At 47.0% G+C, this 19438-nt stretch overlaps 1 protein-coding gene across 1 annotated transcript in view; it reads left to right on the top strand.

Annotated features, from left to right (window-relative positions):
• LOC115075987 (neural cell adhesion molecule 1-like) overlaps window positions 1–19438 on the top strand; it is an 80811-nt gene that overhangs the window by 38758 nt on the left and 22615 nt on the right. The window contains exons 6-8 of the mRNA XM_029577021.1: window positions 2169–2350; window positions 12020–12116; window positions 19132–19256. Of these exons, the coding sequence (XP_029432881.1) occupies window positions 2169–2350; window positions 12020–12116; window positions 19132–19256 (404 nt within the window). The remainder of the gene's footprint in view (window positions 1–2168; window positions 2351–12019; window positions 12117–19131; window positions 19257–19438) is intronic.

The raw sequence follows: 19438 nt of genomic DNA, 5'->3' as shown, positions 1-19438 counted from the left end.
CTGGTGTGTATGAAGATGGTGAGTGTATAGAGTAGTGAGTGTGTGTGTGCCTGTGGGTGCATATGTGTGAGAAGGTGCCCATGCATGTATGAAAGGCTGCCTGTGGGCGGGAATGGGGGTGAAAGAGGAAGCATGTGTGTATGTGTGCATGAGTGAGACAGGAAACATGTGTGAGAGAGAGAGAGAGAAAACGTGTGTGTGTGTCTGTTTCTCTCACACACACACACACACACACACACACACACACACACACACTCAAGCTCCCTCTATCTCTCACCAAGCATGTATGTGTGTGAGAGACAGAGGGAGCATATTTTGTTTGTATCTGTGTGTGTGTGTGTACCCCCAGTTCACTACATTCTCAAAATGACAGGTATGAAGCGTGGTGGATTTTTAAAATCCTTGTTAGTTTTAATTACTGGGTGTTATTTGCTGTTTTGAAAAATTATCAATTTATCAATGTTTGGGAATTTTTTAAAATTTGTACAGGAGCTTCTAATTATTGAATATTATTCTGTCTATCTGCTGTTTTTAAATGTATATTTTTTAGTATGGTTTTTGTTGTGCTGCGATGCTGGAGAGCGTTAGAGGGCGCTCCCAATTGCGGGACAAGTGGTGTGTGCCCCTGCGGTGAGACGAACCTCATCTGGGAATGGAATTCTGAAGAGACGAAGACTCGGAACTGAAGTTAGGAGAGACGACTTGGCACTTGGAACTGAAGACGAGGACTTGGACATTGAAGAGATGGAGGCAAGAGCAAGGAGCTCTGAGGGCCTGGACACAGTTCAAGGGAGAGCTCGGAGACAGGGCTTGGAGCCAGGTACCCAGAGACGGAAACTCTGAGCCAGAACACTGAGGCAGGACTCGGGGTAAGGAAGGTTAAAAGCCAGGAACCTCAGGAGACTTGCACAGCCATGGAGACATCAGGAGACGAAGGACGTCAAGACAAGGAAGACTGAAGACATCACAGGAACATGGACGAGGGATCCAAGACAGGCAGGAACAGAAGACGGAAGTCCAACGGAGCAGAAGAAGGAGTCCAAGGGAGGACTGCTCCAAGGAAGCTCGCTCCTTGCCAAGGCGAAGGCTGAATGAGCTCAGAGCCCTTTTCTAGGGCAGAAGAGGCAACTCCCTGGGAGGAGCTACAGGTGGAGCCAAGAGGAACGCACCTTCACTGACCCTTTAAGAAGGGGAGAGGGCGCGGCCTCGCCCCTTAGGAGGAGCAGGAAAAGGAAGCAGGACCCTGGACAGCGGTGTCCCTGCTGCTGCCGTGCAGGAACTGGAGCAAGAGGAAGCTGGGCCCTGGGCAGGCCCCGACGTAAGAGGTGGCCTCCCTGCCGCTGAGGAAGGCAGGTGAGGGCAGCTACAGCCATGGGAAGACAGCGGGGATGAAGGCCCCACCGGACCGCAGAGTGGTGAGGGCGGCGGTGGCTCCAGCCGCGAAGAAGGAGCTGAAGTCCGCAGCTCCTGTCACGGTGAAGGGAATCTGGTGGATGGCCTCCAGGCCGCAAAGAGGCGCGCAGAGACAGTGGCTCCTGCCGCGATGAAGTCCCGCCGGCGGCGGCTGAATTGCAACAGTTTTACTATTCTGATTGATTTATATTTCTTGATTGTATTGTTTTGAAGAATAGTGATTTTCTGTTTTTCCATTGTTGCACTGCATACAGATTCTGGCTTGTGGTTTGTAGTTCAGTTTTTGTCTGTGTGTGTGTGTGAGAGTGTCTGTGTGTGTACGTGTTAGACTGTGAGAGAGACACAGAAGAAGCGTGTGTGTGAGAGGCATGGAGGAAGTGTGTGTGTGTGTGTGAGAGAGAGAGAGAGGTACAGAGGGTGTCTCACTCACACACATGCTCTGTCTCTCACCAAGAACGTATGTGTGTGTATGAGAGAGAGGGAACATATTGTTTGTGTGTGTGTGTGTGTGTGTGCAAATGTGTGCCACCAGTGTACAACAATTTTAGGATGATAGATATGGCGAGCAGGAGATTTTAAAAATCCTTATTAGTTTTAATAATTGGGTGTTGTTATTTGTGTCTGCTGTTTTGAAATATTTTATTGATGTTTAGGAAATTTTAAAATTGTATATTGGGGGGGGGGGGGGGGGGGTACCAAATACTCTAGGTATGCCTCTGGAAAAGACTGTTTTCTGCCTTCCAACCCTCTTTCAGACACTCCCGAGATCCGTTTGGATGGACAGGAACCATTGCTCTCCTGGCCAGGGCATCCCATCACTCACAGCATCACAGTGCAAGCGAATCCCCGGGCTGCTCTCTCCATCACTCAGAACGGCAGGTCTGTTCCAAGCAGGGAAACGGCCCGCGACAAAATGACACAGACATTCACGTTCACAGTAAGTGCTCACAGCTTCCTCCTTCCTATTGCTCTGGAAAGGGGAAAGCAAATTCCAACTGCAGATTTCTTTTGGTTTAACTCGGATTTCATGTTACGGTGTGCACAAGCCTGGCTGAAATACTTCCACAGATCTTGTCCTAGGAGTCAGTTTACCATGTGCTGCTGAATTATGGGCTGGCCGTGTGGCCTTGTGCTGCAGTGTAGGAGACGTGAGTGCGCAGGCCTGAGAAGAGAAGCAGAGGCAGCCGAGGTGCGACGCCGAGGAATTGTTATTTCCATAACACATTTGTGGGCGAGATAATCCACAGGGCGGCAATGCAGTTACCCCCATTCAATTTACAATTTCAATTTGGGCACAGGGAGGTTAAGAAGCTCTGTTTACAAAGGTTTTCACCAGCAGTGCGACACCATAAATTGCAGTACAGAAATGCAAAAGGGCTAGTTAGATGGCTGATATATTGTGAAAGAAGCATGTTATATACCTCGGGTTAAATGGAGACATTCAAAAGAGTGCATTCTTTAAAGTAACAGCACCAAGGTGAGATGCCCCCTTCAGTATTCCAACAGGGTTTCAGGCATCTAACACTGAATCAGACCGAAGGTCCAATCAAGCCCGGCATCCTGTCTCCAACAATGGCCAATCCATATCAAAAGTAGCCAGCAGGATCCCAAAGAATAAATCCAATCCTTCTTGTTCATAACCGAGATAAGCAGCGGCTTCCCCCAGTCCTCATGGCTAATAGTGGTTTATGGACGTTTCCTCCAGGAACTTGTTCAAACCTTTTATTAATCCAGCTATGCTAGCTACTTTCACCATATCTTCTGGCAACAGGTTAATTGTACAACGAGTGAAAAAAATACTTTCTCCGATTTGTTTTAAAAGTGTTGCCCATTAGCTTCATAGAGCGTTCCCCGGTCCTAGAACTATAGGAAGGGGTAAGTAACCATTCCCTGTTCACCTCTTCCGCCCCGGTCATAATCTCAGCCTTCTTTTCTCCAGACTGAAGAGCCAATATCGGTTTAGTCTTTCCTCATAGGGAGCCGTGCCGCTCCCTTTATTAATTTGGTTGCTCTTCTCTATATCTTTTCTGAAATGAGGTGACCAGGACTGCGCACAATACTTGCACTTATCTACATTAAATTTCATCTGCCGTTTAGACACTCAATCCACCACAAGCCTCCTCTTCCTCCTGCAATGCATTTCCACTATCGCCCATCGGTGGGAAGAATGAAACTCAATCGTTTTTCCAACAAGAGACATTTTTACATGGCCATTTTGGCTGCAGCGCGAGCTTTAGACAATAGGCAATCAAACTTGGGATTTTCAACATTTTCAGATATAAACCACAAAACATTTGCACATAATTCTAACCTCCTAACCAAACAGGGGTGATCAGGTTTACCTTTTCCTCGACCGATTCCTTGCTCTCGGTCTTTTTTCCGCTCCTGGCCAGTGGGCCTGTGACTTGCCCATTCTGTAGAAGTCCAGGGCCCCGCGGTAATGCTTGCCGTCTTCACATGTCCCCCTCGCCGTTGACGCGAGCGGAGAAAATGTCGAACTTTGTCAGCGGCGCCACCTCACTATTTTGAGTTCATTTCCATTGTGGGCGTCTCCTGCTTAGTCCCCTTTCTGTCCTCTGGTCACCCCGCCATCGTCTCCCAGTGTTGAGGCTTCTATCGCTGGGATGAGCCCCCCTCCCTCCAGAACTGTTTGCTCAGGGCCTTAAGAAAGGTGGAAGACAGAGCTATTAGTAATATAACAAACAAATACAAAAACCTAGGCAGCTAAGTCATAAGGAGAGCATTTAGTCTATCCAGCCAGCTCATAGGCAATCTCTTTCATCTCCCAGTGTCTTCTATCGGTCTAGCAAATAGAGGTTTAAAACTCAGATGAAAAAGATCGCCAACATGAATGGAGATACAAACTCCCAAATATTTCAACCCATCTAAATGTCCACTCAGGGGCAGATTTTCAAAGGGGTACGCGCGTAACCCCCGAAAAGCTGCCCCTTCCACCCCCTGCGCGCGCCGAACCTATGTTGCATAGGCTCGGCGGTGCGCGCAAGTCCCGGGACGCGCGTAAGTCCCGGGGCTTTCCTGGGGGCGTGTCGCAGCCGGGGGCGTTCCGGGGGTGGGGCCGCGGGCATGGTTCCGGCCCGGGGGCGTGGCCGAGACCTCCAAAACTGCTTCCGGGCTGGGGAATCACGCGCCGGCCGTAACTTTTATAATAAAGGTAGGGGGTGGGTTTAGATAGGGCTGGGGGGTGGGTTAGGTAGGGGAAGGGAGGGGAAGGTGGGGGGAGGTGGTAGGAAAGTTCCCTCCGAGGCTGCTCCGATTTTGGAGTGACCTCTGAGGGAACGGGCAGCGCGTGCTGGGCTCGGCGCGCGCAAGGTACACACATGTTCACCCCCTTGTGCGCGCCAACCCTGGATTTTAATGGCTACGCGCGTATCTATTAAAATCCGGCGTACTCTTGTTTGTGCAGGGTTGCGCGAACAAAAGTACGCCCGCGAGCTTCTATTAGGATCTGCCCCACAATCTCTAAGATTTATAAACCTGGAGAGCTCCTAATAGCATAAGCTCTGACTTTTGAACATTGATTTGATATCCCAAAACTTCACCATATACCCTCACTGCTTCAAGTGAGCCTGGAATTGAGGCAGCAAGATCAAAAACTTAAAGCAAACCGTCATCTGCATATGATGCTACTTGATATTCCTGGGCGTGAAACATTATCCCTTTAATATTACTGGACTTGTGGACCAAGTCAGTTAGGGTTTCTATTAGTAAAGTAAGCAAAAGAGGAGAGAGGGGACATCCCTGCCTCGTTCCCCTAAATAAACGAAACCTGAAGCCGCCCCATTAACCCTCACCTCCACTGTAGGAGAAAAATGTAGGGCTCTCACCCAGCTCCTGAAATTATCCCCAAAATGTAAACCAAACTGACCTAAAAAATTCCACTCTGTCCTATCAAAAAGCTGTTTCAGCATCTACTGATTATAGAGAGGATCGTCCCTCTCCTTCTAACGCAGTCAAGGCAAACGTTCTCAGCATATTATTATAGATTGCCACCCCGAAATAAAACCCATTTGGTCCCTATGGGTAAGTAAACCCATAGGTTTGTCCAGTATCATGGCGAGTATTTTATCAAAGCCTTTCATATCCATATTCAATAGTGGGATGGGATGGTAAAAGGCACAATCACCCCTGGGCTTCCCCTCCTTATGTATGACCACAGCCTTGGCCTCATACATAGTGTTACTGTTGCGGACTGGATGGTGGACCCTTGGGCCGGCCTGGCGGAACCGAAGCTCCGCAAAGGAAGAAAGGCCGGGAGGTGGAACTTTGGCTGGAGGGCCAAGTGAAGTCTTTGCCCTGGAGGTCCGAGATCCCCCCAGGAGGAGCCCGTGAGGATCCAGACCGCTGGGACTTAGGTGATGGCAGCGAGGTATCGAAGCGAAGGAACCTTCACCCTGGAAGTCCTCGGTCGCCCCAGGAGGAGCCTGTGAGGACCAGGACCGCGGGGACTTAGGCGACAACAGCGAAGAGAAGACAAGACGATCCAGAATTCAGGGCAGGCAGCAGGCACGGAGAATCAGGAGCAAGCCGGAGTCGGAACCAGAGAAGCAATCCAGTGGAAGTGGGTTCAGGAACAGCAGGAGCGGAATCAGGAACAGCAGGAGCAACTAGACGCTCACACGGAGAGACCTCATTGCAAGGCGATTTGGTGAAGGCAGATGCCGGCTTACATACCCTGCCGGCGTCTGACGTCATTTTGGGGCTGTCCAGCACTTCCGGGTGCTGGACCTTTAAATAGCTCCCCTTCGCGCACGTTCCTTAGCGGGGGCGGGGCCAGGATCGGGCCTCGGCGGCGTCTCCCTCATGGAGACGCTGCTGCAACGCGGCCGGGCAGGCCCGGACCACAGCGGACCTCGGCGCGGCTCAGAGCAGGGAAGATGAGGTAAGGACCCGGTTGCTAGTCTGGGCAGAACTGCTACATCCAGCACATTCTGAAATATCCCAGCTAAAACAGGAGCTAGTTACTCTGCAAATGTCTTATAATAGCCAACTCCCAAGCCGACCTTACCACAAAAGTCTTTTTGCTACTTAATCTTTTCATTGCCTCTAACCCTTCCCAACCATAATTATCAATTCCAACTTCTCCCTATCTATCATCCCAAGTTTTGATGACTGTACTGACTCAAAAAGATCTCTAATAGTCTGCACTCCCTTACTCAATTGAGCCATATACAGCAACTGTTAAAAACTTTGACAGTATCTACAGTTGGCTGAGGGTAGGTTACTATTTTCCTATTCCTCTATATACATTTGATCATATTACTTACCCTATTTCCTCAGAGTTGCCATGCCAAAAGCCTTCCAGGTTTATTATTAGTCTCAAAATAACTTGCCTTATTAAGTTTCATTAAATTTCCAGTGCACTCATTTAACACACTGTTGTACTGTGTTTTGAGATTAAATAGCTCTCTAAAAACCAAATCCCTCCCCAAACACTCAATAGACTGGAGCAGCTTCTGTAGCCTTCCCTCCCTCATCTTTTTCCTATGGGCTACTGAAATAAGCCGTCCTGTGCCTCCCACAGAACGTTTACATCCATCTCAAGTAAATCATCCCAACTGTAATGAGTAGTCTGGCATCCAGCATCGTCTTGCCACCAAGGCTTGTTCAGCCTGCAACCTCCACTACACCATGGACCAGAGGAGCTCCAAACCAAATTAAGAGCCATGGGGTCATGATCTGAAATCATCACGGCTTTGATTTCACCCTTCCAAATTCTCCACAAGTCCTCCCTCCCCAGCCACCACAAATCAATGCTAGTATAAGACCTGTGTAAGGCTGAGAAGAAGGTAAAACCACCTTGTTTTGGGTGGAGCTAACTCCATACATCACATAACCCAATCTCCCTCAAGCTATCCTGCTGAAATATACATACCCCTTTCCCACGGTTCCCCACAGATGCCTTGCCATTCCTATCTAGGGTCACATTAAAAATAACATTAAAATCTCCACCCCCTAATAGAGCCTCTTACCCTCAGAATTCACATTCAAAACTTTTGAAAAAATTGTTAGGACTAGTCGGTGAGAGCATGCACGTTAAGAAGCATTTTTGGTTGACCACCTAACTACCAATATTCTAACAGAAAACTGCCTTCTGGATTCCTTATCACCCTCTTGTTCTTAAAACGAACATTTTTCATTATCAGGATTGCTACACCTTTCTTCTTCTTTCTCCTAAAGGATGAAAAACAATCCACAATCCAGGAAGCCTTAAGCTTCAAGGTTTCATAGATATCAGGTCAATGAGTTTCTTGCAAGAAGACTACATCCAATTGCATCGGATTCAACCTTTTTTCATCTTAATCTGATGGTTCAAACCCCTTAACATTCCAGGAGCAAAATTTCAACTTGCCCATTCCAGACACTAGAAATCAAACACCACTCAAACATCCCCAATCCATAAAGTCTCCATTTTAACGTACCAAACACATAGAGTATAAAACACCCTCTCAAATAATTTTCCCCTCCCTTTGCCTTCTTGTTCCTTCCCATCCCCACAGCCTCACTCATCACTATATCTGCTACCATTCCTATAACTCCATGAAAATCCCCTCATACCCATCCAGTCGGCCTACCCTAAACAGCAAGACAGAGATAGAAACTGAGCCTTACAACCCCCAATCTGCGTCAGAGCCCGCCCCACTTTTCTGTAATAGAAACATGTAGAACAGAAAAAGCTTAACCAGAATACCAAGATAACATCAATTTAACAGCACCCAACACGGGAATTAAACGTAATCCCTTCCCCCCACCAGTGCTAGCGTAGCACGCGAGGTAAATGTCAGGAACTCTGGCTTGAGTTCCTTGCTTAGGTTATGCTAAGTAGCCGTCAAGTCATAAGGACTGAGACTGCACTATTTAGGCCTAGCCTTAGAAACAGCTAAAGGTGAGAAAACTTAAAATGACCTAGCTACAGCATGCTAGGAAATAAATATATTCTTTAGTATCCAAAGCATTACCATGTTATAGCAGTACTTAGAGTTGTTTACTAAATAAAGTTAACGGTTTTCACATGAGAAAGACTTAAGCTTATGCATAGGTATTAGCTACACAAATTAGGTAATAGGTATAAATTCTTGGAATTCATTGCATATCAATGAATATGCATTTAGATTATAAAATACTGACAGCTGATTTGTCTATTGCTTGTTATCAATATCTTAAGATCATATATAAAGTGTGAATTTCTTCTGCACCACTCAGAGAGCTCTCATACCCTGGGTTGCTGGTAGTGACCCGTTATATCTCTCCATGCATGATCAGATAATAAGTAAGGAAGTTGTTTATTACATTCCATCTTATTGGCGATTACAGATACAACAAAGCCAGGTCAAGGGGGAAATTCCACAAGGTTTTCCCTTAAGAGATTTTCCACACAAGAGAGAGAAGAAAACAGCATAACTTGCAATCAACAACATATATCTGGCCTTCTAAGATACAATAAAATGCATTCCCTGTCCTATAAGCAATCAACCCGTGCAGCAAGACAGAAGCGCTAAGAGATCACCAGCAGGAATTTGAAGATTGGTCCACAGTTGCCCATATTGCATCCTCCACCTCAGTCAGGGACCCGACTGCCTCCAGGCTATTGCCTCGCTTGAGTCTCCTTTGACACACATCACACTGGGGGGATCACTGCTCCAACCTCCAGTGACTAGCGAGACTCTGTTCTCACCAAGGCCTGAATACCCAATTGATGATGAGACTGCTCTTGATCACCTCAGTGTCCCCCCTCAGCTGCTTCATGTGGCAGATCCAACTTGGCAAGAAAAAAGGCCTTAGCCTTTCTGGGAGAACAAAAATACTCTCCATGCATCCAAAATCTGTAGCAAGATTCTTGCTAGATAAAGCAACCTGAATGTCAGATGTTTTTCATGCAATATCCGCTTAATTTCAATGGACGCCTCTCTCTTAGGCATTGTTTCAGCACTGTAATCAGGAAAAATGCACACTTGCCGGGTTTTATTTTGCAAATGATCCAATTCCCTGCATCTCTGAAGTACCCATTCCTTTGCCTGGAACAAGTGGAATTTAAGAAGTACAGCTCAGGCTCTATTGCTATCACTATGCAGCCCCCCCAGCAGTTCTGTGCCCATAATAAAGTCCACCCAGATATAATTATCAAAGTGCTGTTAGAGGGTAGGATGATGCTAATCAGAAAGAATAGAGCTGAGTAACCAACAGAGCTCTAGCAAGGAGTGGCCACTGCTATTCACACTCAATAGCATCCCGCCCCGCCCTCCTCCGGCTGTGGTACCTTTTATTGGACCAACATAAGAATGATCCAGAAATAAGAGTTCTTCCATAGTTTTAGGTTGTGCAAACCAGAAATTCTGTTCCATTTGCCCTCTGTTCTCTTATCCTTCCCCCCTCTCCTCCCTTTTATATACCCCTGTGCTCTCATTCCTCAGTCTGTTACCTCCAGAAGAGGGTCAGGAAGTTGCCAAGGGCACAGGTACCAAAATAATATCTTCAAGTTTCTTCCTTCTGCTCCTTCCTCATTAAAAATATCCCAAAGAGGAGACCAGGTGACCAGATGATAGAGTAGGACGTGGATCCTGCTTGCTCCCGGTGCCCCCTTCAGAAATCGAGCAAATTTTACCAACAAATCTGCCACAGAGAGAGACGACTCTCACTCCTGCTGGCTTCCCAAAGGTGCATTGATGAATTCCTGCTGCGAGATAACAGACCGATGGCATCTAAACTGCAGCGAGAGAAAAAGATGCCGAGCCGCGCACAAGATCCCAAAATGGCCGATGGAGCGCCGAGCCCCAGAGCAGGCCCAAGCACAGCAAATGCCTCCCTGGTGGAAGAAGTGACTCAGGCTTTGGATAGTCGATTCGTGGAGATATCACAGCAGGTGCGAGCTGGCAATGAGACGCTAACTAAAATTCAAGCATAGGTGGAAGACACCCAGCAGTGAGTGACTGTGATGGAAATGGAGGCTCAGGCCTTGCACGCTTCACATTCAGCGCTACAGCAGCAGTGCACAATACTGGAGAGGATAAGGTCGATGACCTAGAAAACCAGGCCCGCAGAAATAAGATTCGTGGGATTCCCTGAGTCTCTGGTGGATCACGAAATCCATAAACATTTGGAAGACTGGCTGCCGAAAGAGCTGGGGTTGGACTTTTTAATACCTCGGTGTGTGTTAGAGTGGGCGCACAGATTTGGGCCACGGATGGAGAGCGCGGGGAAACCCCATACGATGATTGCCTAATTCTTTAATTATGCGCATAAAGTTAAGATATTGCAGGCATCTAGAAAGAACCCTCTCCTGTGAAGGGCATAAGTTCTTGTTATTTCAGGATTTCTCAGAGGAGGAGGAGGAGGGGCCCTTGCACCTCTCCGTACTGCCTTCCGTTTAACAAGCACCTGTGATTCAATCTCCAATACCCGGCTAAGCTGAGAGTAGAACAGAAAGGGGTCTGGAGAGATTTTGACCCGGTACCCGACAGCCAAACAATCCATAGAGTCCGTATCAGAAAAATGAGAGTTAGAGAAGGACTTTGTCCAACTAAGGGACCGAAGCGATCTTATGAAAGAATTTTGAGATGACGCTAGCAGGATTTCGCTGAGGTGGCCATCTGTTTTTATAGCTGCCTTTTCCGGAATCTGGGCCATTTGTGTTTATAAAGAAGGGGTGCGCTGGGGTGGGTACAAATGTGCTCTCCATACCTCCTCCTATTGGGGGGAGGCTTGGTTTGTACATGTTGGGGAAAATGGGATATGAAAGGAGAGAGAGGGAAGGCTATGAAAAGGATGGGGTGACCTCATTCTGAACCGAAACTTAAGCGGCTACCTGTTCAAGCAGAGAACAGGACCTTCTTATGTCCCGATTTCTGGGAGATATGCTGGCCTAGGCATCCCTTCACTTCCAAGGGCGTATAGTATGGCACTGCGCCAAACATATGTTGGTTTCCCAGACTGGTGGGGGGGAACTACGTGGAGAAGACACAGAAGCAATTTCTACAAAAAGCCTTTTTATTAATGAAGCAATCAATGCTGGCTTTTTGGATGACAGTTACTTACTGGAAAACCAAGCTACGGAGACTCGCCATCTTCGAACACTTGACGGTTTGCAGATCCCAGGGCCATAACTCCGCCAAAAGGTAGGCTAACAGTATGGCACTCTGGAGAGACCACCTTATGTTTCTGCCAACTAAAGCCCGCAAAGTCATTCTAGAGTTACGATGAACAGCCTGGAGCAACTCGCCCCCGGATTGGTAGAACAGGTTTTACTATCTAGAATAATGAACATTATGGTTCCGGAATGAGGAAGGGATGGGGAGGGGGAGGGGGAGGGCGGCATTGGGGAGTTTTATGGATACTAGGTGTGTTGTATCTGCTATAATGTTCTCTGCATTGTGTTAAAAACTGAAAAATAAAATAAATAAAAAAAAAAATATATATATATCCCAAAGATCATGTCTGAAGAAGGGACCTCCAAAACTCCTGTGCAACTTTTGGCTAATTCTTGTGGTGGTTTCAATAAAAGTATCACAGTCTGCAAAGAAAAGGTTGTCCTGAAACTTGGAATTTTATGTATTTGGCTGATGTGATAAGATTTCTTTTTCTTCTCTTTTAGCTTACCCCAAAATCAAAAGAGGACTTCATGCCCCTTGTGGTGCAGGCAAAAAATAAAATTGGCATGAGAGAGCTACGAATTCTTGTTAAAGAAGCAGGTGAGCTAAGCTACAGAGTCATTGGTTTCCTGTGACACGTTTTTCAAGGTTCTGCAGCAATTATGTGGCAAATCTGCATAATTTTGCATAAAGATTCACATCTCTCACTATGCAAGAAAGTCACTTTTGATTGAAAACCTTTTACATTATTTTTAAAAAATGTTTAAACTATGCACAAATATAAAATTGGCCAAGTTAAGACATATGTTAAACTTTTAACTGTAAGATATGACTTTTCTTTTGAACTGAAATAGTGCAAGCCTCCTTTTTATATTCTCTTGAGAAAGTCCTTGTCATCTTTCCGAGTATTTGAACTCATGTATGCAGAAAATGCCCTGAGCATCAGTAGTTTGCCGTGCTGTTAATTACACAGAAAGTTATCTGTGCACATATATTGGGCACGTGGTAATGGACACAAAAAGGGAGTTGGATAAGCTCAAGCTGAAACTTGTCAGCAGTAGAGTTGTCATCCGGGCTGCTATGAATTTAAATTCTCTGCGCTTTCTGTGAGCAGCAGTTGCAGACTTCCAAAATATACAGTCGGCCACACATGCAGGTGCAAGAAGCTTTGCGTAAAGATGAAATTCTTCTAGAGGGACAGCACTCCATCCAGGAATTATATCAAAGCCATATGTGGTTTGATTTAAGACATCTTTTAGGGATCACCATTCCGACTGCTTTCTCTGTCCACTCGAACATCAACTGGAACAATAAATTGGTGGAATAACAGGAGGGGAGATGCTGGATTAGAGAGGAGAGTGCCTGTTCTCTGCTCTGCCTGCTCCAGGATCCTTTTCTCTCCCCACTCCATCCCCTGCAGACTGCTTGCCAGGGGAGGGGGGCTAGAGAAGGAAGCAGTCAGTCTGGCCGATGCAATAAGGTGCATTCACCAGGGTGCGCACTTTAACTCTCCGTTGTATGTACATTTTTCGTGCATAAAATGTTTCCTCTAATGAAAGAGGTTTCTCACAAAATTTGCATGTAAAACTGTGCATTCTGCTTAACTATTACCCCCCAATGCAGAGAGGGGCGCTGGCTTAACTCGGGTTTTCTTAGCACTGGAAATCTTTCTCCTGGTCAGAGGTGGAGTAAAGTTCCCAGTCTATGAGCCGAAGCTGAAATTCCGACACCAGGACCTGTAATCGGGATTTCCGTGCGTGCAATATATTTGTCTGTTAAAGAGTCACATTTCTTTCAGTCTGTGCTTCACTGGGCTTGGATTTGTTAATTGGGAATATAGATATTTATAATTGAAAGAATACCTGGCATCACTAGGCTTAGCTTTATAAAACTGAGACTGATTCATCAGTTGCAATCTTCTTTAGATGAAGCCAACCTCGGGCTCTGATAATATCCTGTCTGCTGTAATTCCCTCTGTATAAGAAATCCATGACTGAATAGTGCAGCCAAAATAATACCAGGAAGAACCAGAAGAGACAGAGCCTCTCCCTTGCGCAGAGAGCTTCAATGGCTTACCTTATTCATTTTAAATTCCTTTTGCTCACCCTGTATGAGATGGAGCCGGGATATCTCGGCAATCAGCTGATCGGCAAATTCCTGCGAGGGCTCTGAGGTCCACGCCAGTCAGAGTTTTCCTGCAGCAGCAACTCACCTGTGGAGATCACAGAGTCCAAGCTTTACAAAAAGAAAGGGGAGATCCAAACGGAAATTAGATTACATCAAACTGAAGACCTAAGAATGTCAGAGCTGAGGTCAACTATCCTGCTTTTCAAAGAAAAGTGAAAAATGGCTCTTGGTAAAGTTTAGGTTAGACAGGAGCCATTAAGAAATGTTGCTTTACCACCCAAGGGTAATTTTCAGCAGAATTTTAAAGCAGACTTGTGCGCATAAGAGTGCATGATGAAAACTGCTGGTAGACAGATACTGAGCCGGTGTAAATTCCTGTGTGTACATTTACATGCGTGCTTTCCAAAAATCAAACGTACGCGCGTAAATGCTTTCCCTACCCCATATCTGCCCCCTGGAACGTCTACCAGGAGTATGGAGAAAAGTTCACATAATTAAGCTATACACATATTTCCTCCTCACAAGCCCCTGGATAATTTTCAAAAGCCGATTTACATGCGTGAACCAGGGTTTATACATGCAAATCCTTCGGTAAATTACCCCCATAATGGGGGCGACTTTCAAGTGATGCACACTGGAGAAACTAATCCCAACTCCAGAGCCATAATACTGGGTTACTTACCCAAGAAAAGACCTTTGGTGCTCATGGACAATACTTTGAAATCCTTGGCTCAGTGTGCAGCAGCAGTCAGAAAGGCACATAGAATGTTAGGAATTATTTGTAAAGCAATGAAGAATAACATGGAGAATATCATAATGCCTCTCTACAGATTCAAGGTGCTACCGCCCTATGAGCATTGTGGAAGATATAGTAAAACTAGAAAAAGAGCAGAGAAGGCCAACAAAAAGGAAAAAGATTTAGGCGTCATAGTGGATAACACATTGAAATCGTCGGTGCAGTGTGCTGCGGCAGTCAAAAAAGCAAACAGAATGTTGGGAATTATTAGAAAGGGAATGGTGAATAAAACGGAAAAGTCATAATGCCTCTGTATCGCTGCATGGTGAGACCGCACCTTGAATACTGTGTACAATTCTGGTCGCCGCATCTCAAAAAAGATATAGTTGCGATGGAGAAGGTACGGAGAAGGGCAACCAAAATGATAAAGGGGATGGAACAGCTCCCCTATGAGGAAAGGCTGAAGAGGTTAGGGCTGTTCAGCTTGGAGAAGAGATGGCTGAGGGGGGATATGATAGAGGTGTTTAAGATCATGAGAGGACCAGAATGGGTAAATGTGAATTTGTTTTTAACTCTTTCAGATAATAAAAGAATTAGGGGGCACTCCATGAAGTTAGCAAGTCACTAATTTAAAACAAATTGGAGAAAATTTGTTTTCACGCAATGCACAAGTAAGCTCTTGAATTCGTTGCCAGAGGATGTGGTTAGGGCAGCTGGTGTAGCTGGGTTTAAAAAGGGTTTGGATAAGTTCCTAGAGGAGAACTTAACCAATGTTTGGGTGCTTGCTAGTTACTTGTAACTTGGATTGGCCACTGTTGGAAACAGGATGCTGGGCTTGATGGATCCTTGATTTTTCCCAATATAGCAACTTTTTATGTTCTTATGTTTCTCCATAAAGGAGTTTTTCCATTCCCTTTAATATTTTTGTTGCTTTTCTCTGTACTTTTTTGTGTCTTTTTAAGATGGGACAACCAGAATGCACACAATAGTCAAAGTGCGGTCACACCATGGATCTATACAAATCTAGTCAATCATCCTCTTGCTGGAGGATGTGGTCAAGGTGAAAAGCATATAAGGGTTTAAAAGAGGTTTGGTCAAGTTCCTGTGTCATGAACAGGAAAGTGTGAATCCTAGGCCACTGCCGAGCTGTCACTACCTGAGACGTGGAGCCATGGATCAGGCCTCAGCAGATGACAGCAGATACACCCACAGACAAAAACCAGGAGAACTGTACCAGCCTGTCTTCCACGCAGATTAGCCCTTGGGTTCTGGGGGCTAGCAGGGCTTAGAGAGCAGACCAAGGTTGAGTCAGACAGTACTAGCAGAAACAAGGTCCAAGTAATGGTCAGGGCAGGTGGCTAGTATCAGAGGCGAGGTCCAGGCCAAGGTCAGCAAGAGAAGAGACATCCGAAAGAGGAAGAACAAAGAGACTGGACAAAGAGAAGGGAACAGCACAGGGGAGAAAGCAGAAGTAACACAAGAGCATAGCAAGGATAGACCAAGACACGGGCACAAGCAAGGCAAGGCAGGAACCACAGGACAGGACCGGCAAAGAAAGGGAGGAACTGCAGGACGGAGCAAGGCAAAGCAGGAGGTCAGGAACATGGCAATTTAGCACCACGAAGAATTGTAGGAGGACCTGTTGCTGAGGCGTCAGCATGCAGCAGGACTGCCCTTTAAATATCCCAGGCTGGTGACATCATTAGTGCACGTCCAAGAGGATTTCCCACCAGAGGCCCCACAAAGGGCAGGAGTGTGTGCATGCGCCCAAGGAGATGCACATGCAGTCTGAATGGCAGCGGCAGCAGCAAAACAGCATGGCCAGGGCCTGAGTCCTGGGAGGTAGGAGGACACCAGTCGAGGCATGGCTACCACAGCCAGTGCACATGCTGGCAGATAAGTCCATAAGCAATTATTAGCCAGGTAGACTTGGGGAAAGCTATCGCTTAGCCTCATGGGTGAGCAGCTAGGACTAGATCTACTCTTTGGGATCTGTTGGGTACTTCCTAATGACCTGGATTGGCCACTGTTAGAGACAAGATGCTGAGGTAGATGAACCCTTGGTCTGACTGTTACGATCAGTGATCCACAGGCAATGAAAAGATTTGAATCATTAGTTACCGAGAAAGATGAAGAAATACGAACCCTGTACACCCTTCTGCATCAAGAGAGGGAAAAGAAACCTTAATTTCTATTTGATCCTGCTTTCTGGACCTGAAAAAGGAAAAATGTTATCTACACCCTAATATTGAGACCTGCTCTCTGTCAAAGTAACCCAGAAGAAACCATCCCTTCACCTGCTGCTTATGTTCATTCCCTGGGGACAAAACCAATCATTTGGTTGCAGAACCTACCTCCCAAATCAAGTGACCCATAGGGGTCTGAAGGACTCTTCATGGCCGATACCCCTGCCAACTCAAGGCTTTTGGAAGGGGGATTAACTGCAGCGGATTCCCGAGGAAGACCGGCCCGGGGATTCGCCGCCCAGGCCGGCCCAGGACACATCACATGGTCTGCCGAGTGCTGCTCCATCACGGCTGCGCACGGCAGACCACGTGACTGGAGTGACCAGCCCACCGGGTGATGCCCGATCCTCCGATAGGCCAATCCGCCCCTGGATACTGTTTCAATCGGTGGTCCATAAGCTATCGCCTTGGACCACGCTCTCATCTCCAGCTCAGCCTGAACAAATGCGCTGCATCCCAGCACGATGAGGGCCTTCTCCAAGATCACACCACTGCCCACAGCAGGAATGCCATCTCCCTCTCTGGTCTCAGGCCGCCAGGACATGCAGCTGAGATGCCGTTGACGGGGCCTCAAGGTGGCACGTCCTCCTCAGGGGTGCATGCGTGTCCCCCCTTTAAATTTAAAGGGCGCACGGCGGGAAAATCCCCGTGGCCCTTCCTGATTAGATCACTGCCTTGGACCTTTAATAGGCCACTTCTGCTCTTGTTCCGGGACTCGGCAATATGTCGACTCCATTGAAAAAGTGCATTGCCTCTGGATTCCTGATTTCTCAGTGTGTTGATCCTGAGTTCCTGTGTCCTGTTCCTGGTTCCTTGGCAGTCTGGTTTGTCTTCTGAGTTCTTGTCTTCGTGGCCAGTCTTCCCTTCATCTGTCTTCAGTGTCTTGTCTTGCTCTTGTCCTCCTTCCTCCTCTTCATTCCTCATCCCATCGGATTGGACTTCTGGCTTTGACCTTGGATCGGACTTCTGGCTTGACCTCAGATTGAACCTTGACACTGCATGACCTCCGCCTGCCACTGACCACTGCCTGTTTTCCGTTATTGATTGAACTCTGCCTGCCCCAAGCACTGCCTGAACCACAACACCGAGTGAACTCCGCCTGCCTCAGACCACAGCCCGAACCAGACTCCGTTTGCCTGCTGCCTGCCCAGTCCGCTGTTCAACCTGACTACCTCCTCCCTTGTGCTGGCCCACAGCATCTACTATACAACGGATCTTCACCTTCTCAGAGGCCTGCACCTAACTCCAGCCCTGGCACCTGCCGGCTCAACCTAAGGGGAACGAGGGCTGGTATTGTTGAAACTCCAGTAGGGCTTCTGCTTCAGCCTGCTCCGCCTGCTGACAGTGGGGACCTGCAGGGCTCCTCCCTGCAGGTTGCACCAACTCCGCCTCAGCCTAAGGGTCCATTTCTACAATACTGATCCAGCAAAGCAAATCTGATTTTCAGTGTAGCTCCCTTGTCTTGTCTGCTGTTTTGATCTTCTCTGACTCCCTTCACTAGTCTCTCTGAATTCAACTATGCAACTTAATAATTATAATATAAGATTGACAGCAAATCACAAAGACGTCAAGAAAAAATTGAAAACTTACCTGTTTAATAAAGCGTTCAACATCCAGTAACTTCAGCTAAACTAACTACCCACCACCATCTCCAGGCACCCTGCAACACCTCGCAGCCATGAGAAAAGAAAAGAAAAAATGAAAAGATTTCACCTGGAACTGGGAATGGAAGGGCGGCGTGAGATCCGACCTGCCCTTCCCGACGTCACCGATGACAGCGCCGGACCATTAAACGGCGCCAGACCACCAGGCGTTGCGCGCTATGTATCGCGTGCCGAAGGGGCGCGCCAAAGGGGCACCACCCTTTGTGCACCCCTTCATGCAATCCGTAGTGCTAACATTCATATTAACATGTTTGTAACCTTCCTATGTTTGTAAACCGTTATGATGGCTTTATAATGAAGCCAAATGACGGTATATAAAACCTGGTAAATAAATAAATAACTAGATATACTTACCGCACCTGAAGTACTCAAAGTACATCTAAATGTTGTTTGTCCTGATTTTATGAATGTAATATTGTAAACCGCCTGGACGGGCAGATACCTGCCTTATTCGTGCGGTGTATAAGAATTTTAAATAATAAATAAATAAATAAAATCTTTGGAGCCCTTTGGATCTCTTTTTAAAGTTTCCACATCAGGGCTGTAACTAGGGCTGGGTGAGAGGGGCAGAATAATGACTGAAATGCCAGCAGGAGCCGGCAGCAGATAAAAAGTTAGAGCAAGTGTCATGTTCCCCCTACCATCCAGGCTGTGGGGAGAAAGGGGAGAGAGGGGAAGAGGGCTGGGGATGAGATATCAGGGGAGACGTGCAGATCTGCTTACCTGCTCCAGGCACTGAAATGCCTCCTTATGCCTCCATTCCACGTCTTTAGTCTGATTTCTCTCCTCGAAGAACAATCGTGCCAGTAATAATAAATAACTGTGCATTTTCTGAACCTCAGATGGACCAAACGTGCCCAAGCTGTCGGGATCCACTGACGTGAAAGGCAACACTTTCAGCCTGCGCCTGGAGGGCGATGAGACCAGCGATCTGCCCGTCCTGCACTACATCGCCAGATACAAGCCGGTAGGGTCCTGGAGATGTCTGGCTTGCATTTTATCAGCAGACCAGCGATATCGCTTAGATCTTACTTATGCAGACGTAGAAACGAGCCTTCAACCTTCCCACAATCTGCAATTCCCACTGCAGCGCCCTTACAGGGATTGAATTTTTTTTTTCCTTAGCCGTGCTACGGTGCCTCAGTAAAC

The sequence above is a fragment of the Rhinatrema bivittatum genome, chromosome 14 (genome assembly GCF_901001135.1).
Source record: "Rhinatrema bivittatum chromosome 14, aRhiBiv1.1, whole genome shotgun sequence".
NCBI lineage: Eukaryota > Metazoa > Chordata > Amphibia > Gymnophiona > Rhinatrematidae > Rhinatrema > Rhinatrema bivittatum.
This window is presented reverse-complemented; position numbering and strand designations above follow the sequence as displayed.